Source organism: Pyrgilauda ruficollis, unplaced genomic scaffold (assembly GCF_017590135.1).
Source record: "Pyrgilauda ruficollis isolate IOZ18807 unplaced genomic scaffold, ASM1759013v1 scaffold222, whole genome shotgun sequence".
In the NCBI taxonomy this organism is placed as follows: domain Eukaryota; kingdom Metazoa; phylum Chordata; class Aves; order Passeriformes; family Passeridae; genus Pyrgilauda; species Pyrgilauda ruficollis.
Window position 1 is genome coordinate 351,310 of NW_024521651.1, and position 17,838 is coordinate 369,147.

Here is a 17,838-nt window from a genome sequence, read left to right on the forward strand (position 1 = left end):
TGCAGGCTCGGAACAAGCCAAGGTTACTGTCACAGTGTGCCAGAGTTTATTGCAAAGCTGCAGAAATATTTTTCTCAATAAATTAAATAGACAACGGCCTGAAAGGGAGGAAAGAGGAAGAATTTCAGGCATTCAGAGAGATTTCAGTGCTTACAGCTCATTCCTGGTAAAAAATAAATTCTCTGGACTGCCTTTGCCTCTTATTCTTTTGCAACCAGAAAGACCAGCAACTTCTCCTCCCTCAAGAGTTTATAGCCTAGAGTTAACATTATGTGTACTGACAGCCTACTGTGTAAAGATTTGATAGATCCACTTACAGACTCATTGCAAGACAAAGTTCTGCTCTTGAAGAGTGCTAGTTCAACACATCCTTGCACCAGAGATGTGAATTCTTGAACTCAGCTTTACTTAAGTAGCACCAGTCCTGCCCTCATGAGAAGCTGAAACCAGCATCTGGACTGGGCAAGCACTGCAAGCACAGAATGTCCTTGTCCAGAAAAAAGCCAGCTAAATAAGAGAGTCAGGGTCTGGAGTTACTGGCTTAATTGTGGAGACAAATAAATAAGATGAAAACCCCACAGCTCTTGCAAGGCTTTTGCTAGCTCAGAGTAGGGCTGTGCAAAGGAAGCCTGTCTTGGAAGAGGTTTAAAAGTAGATGAAGAAATCATAATGGTGGGAGATCCAAAATACATACATCCATGGTACCCAGATGACAGGAAGGTCTCCTGCAGCAGAGGATGTGGGACTAAGACAGTCCCCATGAACCCAGAGACTCTGATCTCAGGGATTTGACTTCAGCTCCATCAGGAGAACAACTGGGCTGCTCCCACAAGTCCCAGGCAAAGCCTACACCTCGCTGCCAGCTTTTCTGCCCCTCAGCAGCCACTCAGACACGTCCAAGAGGCACCAATGCCCACTGCTCACACCACAGCTTCTTCCCTCTCACCCCTTCCCTGCTACCAAGGCTCAGGCACAAGCCCCCCGTGTGGCAGGAGCACCAGCCAGAGCTGGGGTACGTTCAGCCATCCAGTCCACAGCCCCAAACAGCTCCCACACCCACCAATTTGCTCTCTTAATTGTAGCAACAGCACTAATCCTCTCAAAGATGTTAAACCACCCGGGGCACTGCTCCTTACAGGTCTTCAAGACATCTCTCTTCCTCCTAGGTCTTGGGAAAATACTTCCTTGCAGCTAAGGGAGCAATCTAACCAGGTGAAGCTGCAGAGATGGGAGGATCTGGGATTTGGGGGAGGCAGAAGTGGGTATTGAGACACACAGAGTTGGCACTGCAGAAAGAGTGCAGCCTGTTGGTGTTCTGCTGCTGTCCCAGGAGCACCAGGTGTTTCAGGAATCAGATGCCCAAACCAAGTGGCACCAGAACACATCCAAGGGTCGGACTACCCGCCACCGCACGTGGAACAGAATATCCTCCTGGCTCATCCCACCTGTGACAGCAGAGCAGCCTGGGGCTCTGCCCCTGGCTAGGACAGCAGGAGGTATTCCTAACCCAGGCAGCCCCCAGGAGGTTATCCCAGCAGCCTCATCCCTCCAGCACTGCCTCTTCCAGGCCTGCTCCAGTGACTCCTTCTGCTGAATGCTGGAGGTGGTGAGCCCAGTGAGCAGGGTACACATCAAAGAGCACATCTGGTGTAATCAATGCAGGGGAGATGGTCACATCTCGTACCCCCCACTCATCGGCATGGCAGCAACACACTGCCACACTGTTTCTGCAGCTGTGCTGCTACAGGGAACTTTCCCAGGTTCCCAGAAAAGGAGCTGGTTCCACAGCAACAGCCAAACAGCCCCTGGTCTGGGCCATTCTAGGGTGTGGGTCCATGCCAGCTTTGTGGATATAGATTTCTATGGCACACACTCATAAATCAACTTTATGGTTAAGTAACCCTGTAGTGGCCAGCCTCTCTCCCACCACCAAAAAGCAGCTGAATGTGAGCGGCCAGCCCTGGTCTGCCCCTGCTGCCACTCAGAAACACCGGACAAATTTCTACCCAGGAGAGCACTGCAAGGAGTTGAACTTGCCAGGCTTTGCCTCTCCTCTGGGACACTGCCAAGCCACCACATTTCACCTGCTCCAACTCTGCTAGAAAGTGGGAACAAACCCTCAACCCACACAGCAAAGAGCCAACCCCAAAAGGAAATACGAGGCAACGGCCACTCCAGCAAGACACGGTACAACCATGCTCCCCTAATGCAATGCTCATAAATCACAGCCCTGCTGAGAGGTCTTTTGTGTTTTCCCCAGCACAGAAACAAATGCCCTAATCTGTGTGCCTGCACGGGCAGGTAATGAGTTGCACTGATAATGTTGCCCTTTGTAAAACACCTGCACGAGCGGCCCAGCATTTGCACAGGGAGGACTTTGTTTGCCACCTTGACACACATTTCTCCTAATTAAGTCCAGTCTTCCTGCTCTGGGTCTTTACAGCCATGATTAGAGAAAAAAGGCTCCTGATAGACTTTGGAGACCTGAGTGATACCCCAGCTCTCACCCTTTGGATCATAACTCATGCTGGGGGAGTATCCCCAGGAATTTGTCTACCCTTACAGTAAGACATGCCAAAGTCAGGCTTGAACCACTGTGCCGAGTTAGAGCTCCAAAAAGGGACTGGTGGCAGCTCTGCTCCTGCTCCTCTTCCTCACCATGGACATAACAAAGCAGGGAGGGCAGAGCAGGGACACTTCATTCACCCAACAGCACTTTCCTCTGTGCACTGACATGCCCTGGAACATCTTCCATGTCACATCTGAACCAGAGACCACTACTCTTCCACAGCATGTGGGAAGGGATCTCACAGGGTGACCAGGGCCAGACCGGGCTTGAAACAAATCCTGAGACACATTTACATCTACAGTTTTTCAAGAAAGCCATGTAGGATCTCCAGGAATTCACTTTCTGCACCTAAAGGGATCCAACCGGCACCCAGCACCACCTGAGCAGCACAGACCTACAAAACAACAGCACAGAAAATAGTCAGCTTTCCATTTCCATTGTGAAGAAACTTAGTTATGGGGTTTTTTTCTGCCCTTTCTGATCATGTACACATATTCCACAGGCCAAGTAATGCCAACAAGGTGCTGTCAGACCTCAGCTGCATGACTCCACCTGCCTCCTCAGCAACACCCAAACCAGCCTTGAAACCATGCAGCACTGAGGCTTCTGCTCAGCTGTGACAAACAAAGGGAAGGGGATGCCCCTCTGACCATCAGAGGACCTTCCCCGTGGCCAGTAACAGCAGGGAAGAGCAAATCCATCAGAGGAAAACCGGGAGGGTGCTCAACCAACCAAGCATGTTCTGTACTCACCAGCTGCTCATTACCCTCAGTATCTCATTGAGTGGGTCAAGAATTTAAAATTGGTTTAGACTTTACTCCCAGCTGAGACACCTAATTAACTCCTGAAAGTCTCCTGCTTCCTTCTCAGAAGGGAGGAGTGGCATCAACCATAACCATCAGTAATCTGGGCACTGGCCAGGTCAGTGTGACCCTCATTGGGATGAGCTAATTTTGCCACCCACTGGAACAAAAGGCCTGGCAAATTAATACACGGGTGATCCTCTCAGTACTGATCCCTAAATGCATTTTAGCACAAATGAGATTGTCACCTCAACTCATTTGTTAATGGATTTGAGATTTGCTCTCATAAAGGAGTAGTGCTGGAAATTAAGATCTCTCTGTGGCAAACAGACCAGGGCAGTGAGATATCTGTCCAGAATGAGATTTTTTTTCCACCAACATCTCTAGTCAGGCCAGGATGAACCTGCTGATTCTTCCCTCCCTTTGACACCTCACATCAAACATGAAAGAGAGAAAATACAATTAATTTCCAGGACTAAAACCCAGCATGCCCATTGAGGCAATCAGGCTGCAGGTTTGTGGTGCCACCACATCCCCAGTGACACTGCAGGACTTGGGGTAAGGCAGAAGGAACCAAACCAGCCTTGGGAAGGAGAGAAGTTCCCAGTGAAGGAGGGAGACAGGTGCCAATTAGGGAAACATGAAGGAGCAGGTCTGTCTGCAGACTGCCTTTCTGCCCAGTCATTACCTGGGATCTTGGCGTGGTCATAAACAGTGACACCCAGCCAAGAGCTCTTTAAAGAGCAGGCTCAGCTGGTGGAGATGCTCTGCTGCAAGTACAACAGATGCAAAGCACTGCTTCTCATTAAAAAGGTATTCACATGATTAGAGACTTCACATGGCCATACCAATGATTTGATCTAGTCCAGAGCACTCAGGCACTATTTAAGAGGGCCTGCTTGCCATTTCTGATGGCTTGGGTTGTCTCTGTGTGTAACCCTGCCATCTCCTCACACCCCATGCACTGTGGTGGCAGGTCCATGGCTATGGTGACTTATGAGTAAAACTACACGTGCCAAAGCCCTCCAGCAACTTCCAGCATCCCACCCTGCCTTCATTCAGAGCAAATTTCCTTCCAGAGCCAGTCATGGGGCTGAATTATCCACAAATCCTTCAAGCCCTTGTGCATAAAGAGCACTGTGGGCCAGTCTGCCAAGGCCTTAGAGCACAACCCAAGTGAAATGACTTTTCCCTGAACACTGAGGACTCTGAATGACAGCTATTATTATTCAGATGAAACCAAGTGTCAGATTAACAAATCAATGGGCATAAGAGATATAAAATGGGTGACTATTGAAGCTTTTCAAATACCCAAACATATGGATGAACCAAATGTGAATTGTAATTGACTCACCCACACCTTTGATCTCTACACCCTTGGGTTCTCAAAGAGACAGCACAACCTCCTCGACCCAGCTGAACCCTCTGGGACTCCATTGTGAGCCTCACAAAGTCCTTTCTCTCTGCCTCCATCCCCGGGATGTAGTGCAGCCTGGTGCTTGGAAAGTGAGAGAAGTCAGCTCTGCCTTGCAGAGCCAGGGAGCTGGAGATGGACAACCTGCACTACCAAGACACAACCTCTCACATGGAGCCCATCACCCCGGGCAGCTCCTCCACCAGTCCCCACCCCTGGTGGTGGCCCTCAGCCGACTAACACACATGAGGAAATGTCCTGGGAAGCAGCAGAAGAGGGTCCAGAGCCAACATGGGCAGTGACGATGCTCATTCCCCGACTCCTGGAGCCAGATGTAGGGTCTCTTTGGTTTTCAAGGATTTCCCTGTGCAAAACCAAGGGTCAGACTTTGCTGATGGGTTCAGGGCATGTATAAGCCCCTGCTGTAAAACCTGGGCTGGTCTGGAAGAGCTGGAAGCTGCTCTGCCCTTCTCCAACTGCCTTGACAGCACATAATCACTAATGCTTGATTAAGAAGTCTGATTTTTAATTTTCCCTAAGATGTTTCTGCAGCTACATTGAAAATAACACAGCGCTTAAATAAATGTTACCCCTAAATTTTTACATTTGGAGTGAGCTTCAACCAGTTTTAGATCAATACATGAGAAAATGAATAAAAGAGCATTATCAATTTTGATATCATACAAGCCTCAGATCCCCAGGAGTCACAAGGCAAGCAATTGCTTGGGTTTAGCTTCAAGCCTCATTACAAACTTAAGTTTTCGTAGCTCTTCCAGGAAACCTAGCCCAGCTTATTCTTCCCCTCCCTTCTGCAAATGTCACACAAACATGCCTTTGGGGAGGTTTTGAACCCCACACTGGGGTTTCTCCATGTTCCCCATGATGGGGAACAAGCTGTCCAGCTTAGCTCTTGCTATACTGAGTCTCAAAGCAACAGGAGCTTTGGAACGCCTGTTACTGAAGGCAAATGCCAGCAGCCATTCCCAGCTCGGGGCTATTCCTCATCAGGCATCACCACTGAGTAAAGCACTTCACTCTGGGAAGGCAGACTTGGCATGTGCCCTGTCCGCAGGCACCAGGAGTGGGTTTGATGGGGGAACTGGGTGAGGCAGAGCAGGCATTGCTCTGCTCCCATCGTTTCTGGGCTCTGACCCAGCTGTGCAGCTGCCTAACCCAACTGGTGAGCCCGGCTGGAGCAGCCGAGCCTGCGACAACTGCAGGGCTCACCCGCAGAGGAGCGCCGGCAGAGGAAGACCGTGGGGAGGAAGGCGGAGAAGAGGAAACCCACGGGCTCTTAAGCTACTTTAGGACCACATGAGCTTTCTGTTTATATATAGCCCAATTAATTATTACACTGCATTGAGCAGTTTGACCTTGGAGTCATCTCTAGGGGGAGGCAGCAGTGGCAGGGCAGCTGGCCAAGGCTCCGGTGTGTGCCCGGTGGCTCCTCCGCGCGTCCGGCTGTCCGGGCAGCGCCAGCCTGGAATTCCCAGAGCAGACAGCAGCTCCCAGCCCCTCTGGGCTTGCAGCAAACCCAGGGTGAAGCCCTAACCGGCTATTCCACTTCTGCTTTGGCAGGGCTGATATCTCCTCTCAAGGCTTCCTTCCCTGCTCAACACCCTGGATTAGCTATTCCCTCTGCTTTTCCAGATGCCATGCAGACAGCCCAAGGCTCATTAGTTACCAGACCAGCTCGAGAGGGAAATTAAAAGGGGAGGGAAAAAAAGGTGTTACAAGCTTTGTGTTAAGTTGCAGCAAGTCAGTGCACTGCACTGGGAAAGGGAAGAGCATGTCCTCAAAAGGGGGCAATGCCCAGGCTGCCTGGCTTTTTGCAGCTCACTTTGGTTGGTCCAGCCATAGTAAAGTGAGAACAGGAGCCCAGGAATGCTCAGAGCCGCCCAGACATCTACCTCTGCCCCACTGGTCGCAGGTAAGACCTTCATGAGCTTGCTCCTTTCCAACCCACTTGCAGAAGATGGAACCCCAGCACTCGGGACACTGGCTCTGACCTGGCACAATTGACTAAATGTGGCACCAGAGGTGTGGGCAGGGGTTCAGAGCAGAGGCACAGCACCTCAGTGGCAGACAGCACGTTTGTTCCCACACGCAGAGACACAGGGCACAGCACAGTCACAGGGTCCCTCTGCAATTCACGTTTAGCAACAGCATTCCTGGCCCTGTGTACAAACAGCTGAGGACCGTGCACAGCCACTCCGGGACCGAAGGGCTGGGACACACCTCCTGTTTACTCCAACACCTCCTGATTTCCTTCCAAGTCTAACACATCTTTAGAAAAACAAACTGAAGGCATGCCAAAGCGGCAGGCCTTGCCAGTTTTAAAAGAAAAAAATGATAGCTCAGTGAAGAAGCAAAGCACTTTGTTAGGAAGACGCTGGGGTTTCATCCTCCCCCTAGTGACAAGAGGATCCATGCTCTGAGCCTGCTCAGCTGCTGCAGCCCCTGGATCCCGTTCCAAATCAAAAATACTACTGGAGCGTGACCCCAGCACAATTGCCTTTTCACTAAATGAGCGCTTTTCCAAAAATTTCCTGTGCCTCCTTGTGCCATTCACCCACACTTGAAGTTTTATGTTTTCAAGTTTCAAGATGTTCAAGCTTTAATGCAAGTTTGCATTTGACAATCAGAAGAGGCTGAAAGCTTGGGGCTTTAATATAAAGCTTGTCAAGATGCTTTATTGAAGTTAATAATTATAATGGATTTTTATTTCTGTGGGGACATTTTCTGCACAGTCACATGGATACACACTGAGGGTCTGCTCTTGGAGCACTCCCTAGGCAGAGTTCTGGACTGCATTAGACACAGTCATGTTTGGGGAGCTGGTTCAGTCTCTGTCACCACAGGCTGCTGAAGACTTGTCTCCTCATCAGAGCCAATTTCCTACATGAAAAAGTGCATTTTTAAAGGGAATTAGTGTAGCAGAATACAGTCATACTCAGTACTGTTGGACCATGTTTGTGGCAATGCAGGATTTGGCCTTGTGTTCACTTTTAGGAAGGATCTACCAAATACACACATCCACCTGTAATATTGTACATTGGCATATAAAATGAAAGCCTTCACACAATAATTCATAATTCTCTCTCTCTTCTGGAAGAGCTGCCTGCTGCACTGACAGGAATTCAAAGTCTGTGTCAGTTCCAGGGAAAGGTTACAACTGCTCACTTTTATTACAAACAGCCACTTTGGTGTATTCATAGAAATCCCCAGCAGTACCAGCAGAGAAGACTGGCCAAATTACAGCTCTGACCTATGGAATTTTATGAGCACAACACTCACAAGAAGACCGAGACCAGGGAGGATGGCACCCACCAGCACAGGGAGAGCAAAGCCAGGCTCCATGTGTGACACCTTACAAGCCACATCGAGGGCAGGGTCAGCCACGCTGCTCCATGTCCCAGACAGGCTGCAAATTAAACTCTGGGTCAGACCTGCTGCCAAACACAGCCATGACTCCCTTGATGCCAGGGCTTGGTCACACCATCCCTCTGTAGAGATGTTCTTCCTCCCTCCCTTTTCTGTACAAAGAGAAGAAAACAAAACTGCTGTAGAAGCAGGATAGTTCCAGGGCGTTTCCAAGGAGGTTAACACAGATGTAAAGCATTTAGCAGAACCTGGAATTATTTTTCTCTAAATAAAGTTTCCCTAGCCACCACGTGGCAGGGCACTGCCATGCTCACATATCTTGACAGAAAGATTTTAAAAACTGAAATATTCATTTACCAGAAATCAATGTGAGATCTACCAGCAGCACCTGTACACCTACATTTCTCTAACATTCCCACCATCATCTAAGTCCCAAACACCCAAGTTTCTGGTCTTATCTGAATGATTCCTGAGGCCACAGGGCCAGGAAGAAAGGTCAGGCAGCCAAGCAAGCCAGCTCCCAAAAGTCCCTCCTCACCTCTGGACCTTCCCAGTGCAAGGGCACTACATGCCAAATCATCATCACTGCGTTAATTTCCTCCTCCTTCACAGCTATTCCTAAGAGGAAAAGCACCACTCAACACTCGAAGTCAGCGTGGCACCAGGAGAGATTGTCCCCATTGGATCACTGTTATTAATGGACTGAGGTGCCCTGTACATCCCAGCCAAGCAGACCCTGCTCTCCCTGGGTGGAGACAGAGGGACTGTGCTCCTGACCTCCATTTCTTCCCCTCATCTGACCCATGGCACAATGTGACGCCCTTCCCCACTTGTCTCTGCACCCCTTCCCACCACCTGCAGACTGGGAGCAACTCCCTGAAGGCAAAGTTACACCACCACAAATGCCTGTCCTGAATTCACCCCACCTTTCCTCTGAGCCTGCTGATGATCAATATGTTTCATCACAGGACCCCTTGTTTCCATTAAGAAAGCTAAGATAAGGTCCATTTACTCTGTTTCCTTCTGGCTGCTGCTGGGCTGAGCACCTTAAAAAAGTACATGGTGTTTCTGGAAAGCTAATTAAACACACAGCAAGCTGCTGAAAGACTTGGAATTGTAATGGTTAGGGCAAGCCCCAGTACAGTCATCAGCAGCAAGTCAGGACCCAGCACAGCACTTAGTCATTTCCCACAAACCAAGGAAGAAGCCTCTCCAGCCTGTCCTCACACACCACATGGTGACAACAAGTAGTAGCTGATAGCCCCTGACCCACTAATTACACCACTGAGACAACGGGCCCCACTATTTGTTGTTCTTTGAACCCTCATGTTACCCATCCCACATGGCCCTGGCCCATTCATTATCACCTAAACCCATTGGTCACCCATGGTCATACCACCAGGAGACGTGAATCCTGTGCTCAATGATCACTAAATTAGACTTCTTCCTAGTTTGGATGGGTAAATAGCTCCAAACCAGGCTCAAGTGAACAGAGCAGCTCAGCAAGAGAGGCCCAAATACAGGACATTCCTATCATCAGGCAGATTGGAAATACAGCTCCAAAGAACAGTAGTTCGGGTAGAGTTTCTACAGCCACTGCACCCAGGGCTTGCTGGATGCTTTTAAAAACAAAGCCTTGCCTGGAAGTGCCTTGAGATATCCAACGCTCGGTGTGTGTTACAGACACCTGCCATGGCCCACTTGAAAAGAAAAAAGTAATAAATCCCAAACTCAGAGCTGAGCCCGTGGGTTTTCATTCCCATCATTTTCATGCCAAGGAGCACAATGCTCCCGGCAGGCCGCGGCGCCCTGCGCTAACACGATTAGCCAGGCAGATCCACCACCCGCATCCGGCACCCCCAACGCTTGGTCAACTTTGAAAAGTTCAGCAGCTCAACAGGTGAGGCCATGAAACCCGATCACAACAGACAATGTCATCCCCCCCAGCGTCGTGCTGGGAAGAACTTGTCACGTGCGTCATATCGGGCAACACGCTGGAAACAGAGCAGCGCGCTGAAACCCCAGCAACACGAATAATCTTTGCCATCTGTTTGAACAACTCAACCCTCCTCAGATCTAAAGGAATGATCCCATGCAAACACAAGGGCCTTGCTGACTGATTATAGCAGCCCAGCCCTTCTTTTTGGGGGCCATTTTCCTCCCAACATTACACAGCAGCTCAGGACACAGCCGTAGGGAGCTGCTGCAGTGGCCAAGGGGGTGCTGAACTCCATGCACATTCCGAGGGGACCATTAAAAGTCCCCACTTGCTTAAGTACAACACAATGCAAGGTCAATAGTTGAGTTTTAAATTTTTTCTCACATCAAGAAAATAAAATCTCAACACCAAAATTTGGCAAAACCTTCCCGGAGAACACAACTGTCCTTTAGGAGATGCTTGTTCTGACACAGCACAACTCACAGGAATGCAGTGGAGGAACCAGTCTTTGCTCAGATGCAGTCATTTGCACCCAAAGTCCAGTTGGAAGTATCAGGACAGTTCCCAAACTTCCTGGGACCAATAAACCATGTGACACTCATGGTGTGGAAACCAACCACAGTTCTGTCTGTGCTGCTGGGTCCATCTATCACTGGGAAGGCAATTAAGCAGCAGGTATCAAATCTTCATTAAAGCAGAGATTATAGACAATGTCCAAACACAGGGGCAAAATCCTGCCTTGCTCAAGATTTGGTTCATCAGGGCTTTCACCCCAAATTTTTAACCTTATTCTTCCCTTGCTCACAGCCTGACCGATTGCAAGCACCCGCTTGTACCCCCACACATTCCCTGGGGCAAAGAAAGGAGGCTCATGGGGAAAAATATAAAAAATAAGGAAGTTTCTCCCAGTTCAGGAATTGCTTTCAAGCAGCACTTTGCACCCTAAAGTCCAAGCAATTTCGGAGTCTAAGAAATGCATATTTGAAACAGTTTATCACACACCACCAGACCACAGGGCCTGATCCTGCGGATCCAAATCACCCCGTCTCAGCAAGGACAATGAATTAAGGCAACCTAGGAGTAGTGGGAAGACAAAGCACCAGCATTTTAAGAATTTTCCATAAGAGAAAAGAGGAAAAAAGGACAAGAGATCTCCCTGGTGCACTGCTAGAGGCAGAGGAGCTCTGCCTAGTCCTGCTGTCGCAGTTACAGCCGGCACAGCCACGGCACACGGGTTCCTAGCAGAGAGCTACAGACTTGAAATATAAATCAGTGATGTTGACTAGGGCTGACAACACCCAGCCCAAGGCAGGAGGGACTGGGCATTACAGCCCACTGGGCTGAAAATAATAACAAAAAAAGAAAAAACCCAAAATATGTAACACTAATGACAATATTTTTTTCTCACAATAACTATAGGACAACAGGCTTTCAAGTCCGTATGACATTTCAAAATGCATCATTGTTGAATCAAATGAAACAAATCATAAAAGAAATTCAACAACTGATTTTCTAGACTTGGAAGAAACACTTTGTTCCTCCCCACCAAGCTTTACAGTAAACCCCAAAGAGAGCAACGACATCCCTGAGGCTGCTCAGCCAGACACATGCACACAGGCTGTGGAGCTGAACTCCCTACTGCCACAAAGAGGGAACTTCTCTACCATCCAAAAATTCAAGGCACTTCATAAAATTAGTTTGCAATAGTGGCTGGATCCCATTCCTCCTCTGTCATAATACATATTTTCACTAGAAGCAGTTAACATGCTGTATTCATTACAGGGGAGGGGGGGAGGGGGGAGAAAACCCTGCAATGTGCATACAGAAGTTATTTCCACCAAATTTTAGTTATCTCACTATCAGAAAAAAAGCATTTAATTTGTCCTGTTTTCCCCCAGCTTTTCAGGAACTATACTCAGCACCACTCAATGGTTCCCTGCATTCCACACTACGGAAACAAACCAACAGATTTCATTTCACTTGACAGAAAGTGAAGCAAGGAACAAATTTGTGTTGCCTCCTTCTAAAGTTATTTTCAGTAGATGAAAACTTCAGGCAGAAATAAGAATTCATCAAGCTAAACAAGTAAATGTCATGCCTCTCCATCCTGAAAATCTGAAAAAGAAGATTTTGGATGGTAGGGACAACTTAAACAAAAACTAACAAATATAAACAGATTTAGCCAATTAGGTAAAATACACTTCAAATGAGAGATGGGTCAAAAATTCTATCATCATCTTTTCAAAGCCAGGCAATTGAATTTGCACTGCACTCCGGGTGCTGAGGACACAGTAACTCCCCCAGTCCCTCATGCCCCTCCATCTTGAAATCTGAAAAAGAAGATTTTGGATGGTAGGGACAACTTAAACAAAAACTAACAAATATAAACAGATTTAGCCAATTAGGTAAAATACACTTCAAATGAGAGATGGGTCAAAAATTCTATCGTCATTTTTTCAAATCCAGGCAATTGGATTTGCACTGCACTCCGGGTGCTGAGGACACAGTAACTCCCCCAGTCCCAAAGTTCAGTAGATTTGAGCAAAAGCATCTGAAAAATAAAGATGAGGCTCGCCCAGCTCACTGCACAATGCTGACACCACGCACCTTTTACACCACGCATTTTTAATCCAACTGCACTGAAACACTAACGAGAAAATATAAACACATCTCCTTATTGATACTAATATAATAAATAAAAACCTCATTAGGTCTGGGAGAAATAAACATGTTCTTGAAGAGTGCTGGGAAGCCAAGATTCACTGAAGTCAGCAAGAACTTCGAGTTCTAACGACTAAACTTATAGGAACAAACTTCTGCATCTAATTAAGTTAGAAATAATATTTATATATATATATATATATATACAGTATATAACAACTTGTCTGCTGGTTTTCATCCTCTCCCAAGTATTTTGCATTATTTAGTTCCCCCCCAACTGACCCAGGTCCCAGTTCCACAGACAGCCAGACACACTCCCATCTTCGGGGTGAATCACACATGACTGATTTCAAGACTTCCAGCATCTCTTGCTGCTTGAGAGCATCACCATTCAGACCTCAAGATTTGTTAGATCTCAGCTGAAACAGCCCTTTTGCAAAGATACTAATGAAAAAACAGAGTGTATTTGCAGGGATAGGGCCCACGCTGCTTAAAATCCAGCAGCTGATAAGGTGAAGCTTTAGGAAGTTAAACAAAATACCTGCTCTCCAAATTTAAAAATAATGTATATCCTTTAAATATTGGCTTTCACCCACTACATCTGGGATAACAGATGAACTCAATCATAAGCATTATTCTCTCCTTCTCCCCTTCCACCTCCTACTTGTAAAAGATTAATCAACCATTTTATGGTCTAATTTAGGTGTCTAATTAAAAACAGAGCTCAACACATACAACACCATTTTGCTGATAAATCCTGACAAGTTTTCTGCTCTGTTATATGCAAGTTCTCCTTCAAAATGTGAGATTTTTAAACTCAACTGAATTTACAAATGTTTCATTTGGGCTGCTGTGGGACAACACGCTACAGCCTCCACCGAGATGACAGAATGTGCTAAAACGAAACAGCTTTCAAAAATTACTTCCTCCTCGTCAGATCTTATCCTGCACTCATTTCACTAACTGCTGGGGGATGGCAACATTAAAAAAAAAAAAGTCATAAACCCAATCGAACTTGTCGGGTGGGAGTTTCAAGACTACAAAGAGGTTACAATTCGTAACTTCACAGCTCCCATCTAGCTTCAAAGTTTCCATCTCGGCTTCTTTAGCATTCCTGTAAACACTCCGTAGAAAGACATATTCAAAACACTCCTGATAAAGGAACTTCAATCGAAAAAGGGTGAGAAAGGCACCGAAACGGGGGTCGCCCCTCGTTCGGTGTCCGATCGCGCTTCTCCTCCGCACCCACCGCCGCCCGCTCCGCCGAGCCCAGCCTCACACAGCATCCCGCACCGGGCTGCTCCTCGCAAAATCACTGACAATTACATCCATCCTTAGAGGATGCAAGCCAGAAATTTATAATTTTCTCCCAGTGCAAAGGGTTAATCCCGTTCCCGACGCGCCCGTTACCCGCTACACCCCGCACCGCTCCCGCAGCCCAGCGCCGGGCTGGCGACCGCGACCTCGGGCAATCGATCAGCTCCAGAGATGGTCACGGGGAAGGAGAAAGTTAACGGAGACTGAACGCAGGCACCGAGTGAGGAAGTTTTATGTGGAACATGGAGCTGCCGCCTGCCAGTCCCAGGCAGCGCTCCCGGAACGGGTCAAACCCCCTCCAAACGTGTAAAAAATCCCCAGACGGGTAAATTCTCCCCACCTCGCCTCCCCCACACAAAAAAGGGAAAAAAGAGAAAACGGGTCAAGTCCCACTCCAATGGGTACCAAAAAACCCCAAACCCCAACGGGTCAAAAACCTCGCGAACACGCGGCCGCTGAGCGCACCGCCCGCCCGGGCAGAGCCGGGACAGGCACCAGCCATCCCCCAGCAACACCCTGAGCTGCAGGAGAAGTACGCTCCAGCAAAAGACCTGGAAGTACAGCGGAATAAGAGTGTTTAAAAATATTAAATTCATATGTAACCTTTGTAAAAAAAATTAAATACGGTTTGGCTCGCGGAAAACCTACAGACGCTCCGCCGCCGCCTGGGCTAACGGGGACCGCAAGTTGCGCTCTGGGTTTATTATATTTTTAGGGGTTGTTCTTTCGGGGAAAAGCATTTAGCGGAACATTTACTCTTCGCCCGGGCGCTCCCCAGCCTGCTCCGGAGCCCGGGGCGGCCGCATCCCCGCACCGGGGCTGGGACCCCGCTCAGCCCCGGCCCGGCCCGTACCTGTACCAGGCGAGTCCCCGCTCGTAGTTGCGGTCGAAGAAGTGCGGCTCGGCGCCGACGGCGCGCACGTCGGGGTGCACCCGCAGGAACTCCAGCAGCGCCCGCGTCCCGCCCTTCTTCACGCCGATGATGATGGCCTGCGGCAGCCGCTTGGTACCGGAGCCGTTGAAGAAGCTGGAGATGGGGCTGCCGGCGTCGGGCGCTGCCCGCTGCTCCTCCAGGCTGCTCTCCTCGCCCGGCTCTCCCGGCAGCGGCGGGGCGGAGCGGGGCGGCGCGGGGGACCCGCGGGTCGTCAGCCCGGCGCAGGAGCCGGCGCACGAGTAGAACATATAGAGCCAGAGGAAGAGCATGATGAAGAGCAGCAGCAGCCTCCGCCTCAGCGGCGGCAACGCGACGGGGACATCGAGGCAGCGGTTCAAGCGCTGCCCCATGTGCCCGCGGGCGCACCGGGATGCATGGCTGGAGCCCGCCCGGCTCGGCTCGGCTCTGCCCGGCGCCTCATGGGCACCCTGGAGCCTCAGCACGGCCCCATCGCTGCCCGGCCCGCTCCGCTCCGCTCCGCGCCCGCCGCGGCAGCGCCGGCAGAGCGGCGGGGCGGGGCGGGCACGGGCGGCGCCCGCAGCCAATCACAGCCGCGAGTTCCCGCATAATGAGGAAGGGCGGGGCTAGGGGAGCGGAGGGCGCGTTGATTGGCTGCTGGCAGGAGGGGCCGCACCCCCGGGGCGGGGTCCCAGTGCCGGACGCTCGCTTCCAGCCGGGATTTCCCGTGCAGGGTCCCCCGCTGCCGGGAATGGCCAGCCTGGGGGCAAGCCACTGGCTGCATCTCGGTGTTGGGGACATCCCGGTCATTTTTTAATCCTCCTTATCCCCAAACACCTGGATAGCAAGGCTTCCAGGGAGACTTTATTGTGGTCTTTCAGTATCTAAGTGGGAATTGTAAAATAGGTGGGGACAAACCTTCTAGCACAGTCAAGGGATAATGGTTTTAAACTGACAGAAGGCAGGGTTAGATTAGATATTAGGCAGAATTAAAAAAAAAAATAAAAATAAAAAAGACGGACTGTCTGAGGTTGCCCAGAAAAGCTGTGGATGGCCCATCCTTGCAAACATTCAAGGCCAGGGTGGATGGAGCTTGGAGTAACAGGGTCTAGTGGAAGGTGTCTCTGCCTATGGCAGGGGGCTGGGCTGTATCACCTTTAATGGTCCCTTCCAACCCAAGCTATTCTGTGATACTATGATTTGCCTGTTTTGTTGATGAGTTGGCTTTTCAATCTGCTGCACCTTCTGTTGTGCTGTATTTTCTGAAATCCCTGCCCATAAAAATTCCTGGTGAGATTTGCCACGGTCCACATTATGGGAGTAACACACAGAAACCAAACCCGACACAACAGTCCTGCAAGGCAAACTAAGATAATCTGTCTGAGGAGATCCTTCCTGCAGTACCATTAGCTGTGGGACCCTCCTTTCCAGGACCATTGCTCCAGCATTCTCCAGGGATGGAGATTTTCACATTCCATGGAAGTGCTTTAGCCAGTATTCTCCCAGCAATCACATAACTTACAGCTCCAATACATTTGGGCAGCTTTTCTATCCTGTTTTTATTAAAAGATGCATACATGTTTTTACAGAATTTGCTGCTTTCAGAGCACTTTTGCTTTGAGAGTGAGGTTTTGCTGAAACCCTTTTTTTTTTTTAATTTTCCCCCAAACTAGAGGAGAATCTTTTCACCATGAAGAGCCTTAATTTTGTGTGTCAGAAGCAACAGCATTATCCTGACTTATTCATGTATCAACTGTGTATCAATCCCTAAACTGGTACATAAAAGTGAACTGTTTCCATCACACTGGCTGTGGTGTGAGAATCTTGTAAAATAATCTGAAACTACAAACTGTAGTTTACAAACTACTTAAACCAAGCAGATTGAAGAGGGGAAATAGCCTGAGAGGTGTATGAGTTCTCTAAAAGCTGCTCAGTGGGTTAACACAGAGCTTGGGCCACCCAATGTCCATCAGTACCAGTGCCACTCACCCCCATTCCTCCCAGCACCAAATATTTGCAAAGCAGATTTTGGGATGACATAAGGAGAAATTTTGTACTTCAGCTACAGAGTCAACAGCAAAGAATTCCAATGTTTCTCTGCTATGAGATAAAATAGGTGGCCCTGCTGGGCTGTGTGTGTGAAGGGTGATCCCAAACCAAGCAGAGATGGAGGTGCCAAGCTGTGGCAGGAGGAAGGAGGAATTGCTTTCCAGTTTCCCTCTGTGTGCTGGCAAAGCTCTGCCAGCTGGCCCAGATGGATAATTGTGAAGAGAATTAAAGAGGACAGTTCCTGGCAATGCATGAATCACAGCTGTGGGCAGCAATCGTTCCATGCATGCCTCTCCTGCACCCAGGTTTACTCACCTCTGCACTGGGTGTTTTGTACAGTTCCAAACAGAAAACCTGCTGCTTCCACACGTGGGTTGCTCCACTGCATGTTCCTACACCCACGAGCTAACAGGAAAACCCTTCAGATGGAATCATTCTTCTTCTTCTTTACAGCCACTAGCACCAGCCAGGATAAGTGTCACACAAAGTTTGGTTTAAGCCTTTAATATTTGTCAGCTGTGGCTTGTAAAAATTGTATTGGTTTTTTAAGAAAAATAGCCCCAAGATAGGTTTTACTGGAATTGTATCTTCAACAGTTGGATGTCAGGAGTTTTCCCCTTAGGAAAGGCAAATGGGTAAGTGACCAGAACAGCATCCATGCAGAGGTACGTCAGGAGGAGGGCTGGGCTCTCCCTGGAACACAGAGTTGGGGTGACAGAGGATTTGACCAGTGGCTTGGGAACCAGTTGTGGTTCCATCCTCCAGGCTGACCCACTGGCTGCAGCAGGAGCCCACACTGCTGCTTGGCAG

At 49.0% G+C, this 17,838-nt stretch overlaps 1 protein-coding gene across 1 annotated transcript in view; it reads right to left on the reverse strand.

Moving 5' to 3' along the window:
- LOC121354191 (heparan sulfate glucosamine 3-O-sulfotransferase 3B1-like) overlaps positions 1-15,496 on the reverse strand; it is a 28,473-nt gene extending 12,977 nt beyond the window's left edge. Inside the window, exon 1 of the mRNA XM_041468619.1 lies at positions 14,941-15,496. Within this exon, the coding sequence (XP_041324553.1) occupies positions 14,941-15,371 (431 nt within the window). The 5' untranslated portion in view covers positions 15,372-15,496. The remainder of the gene's footprint in view (positions 1-14,940) is intronic.
- Between the last annotated feature and the right edge of the window lie 2,342 nt (positions 15,497-17,838).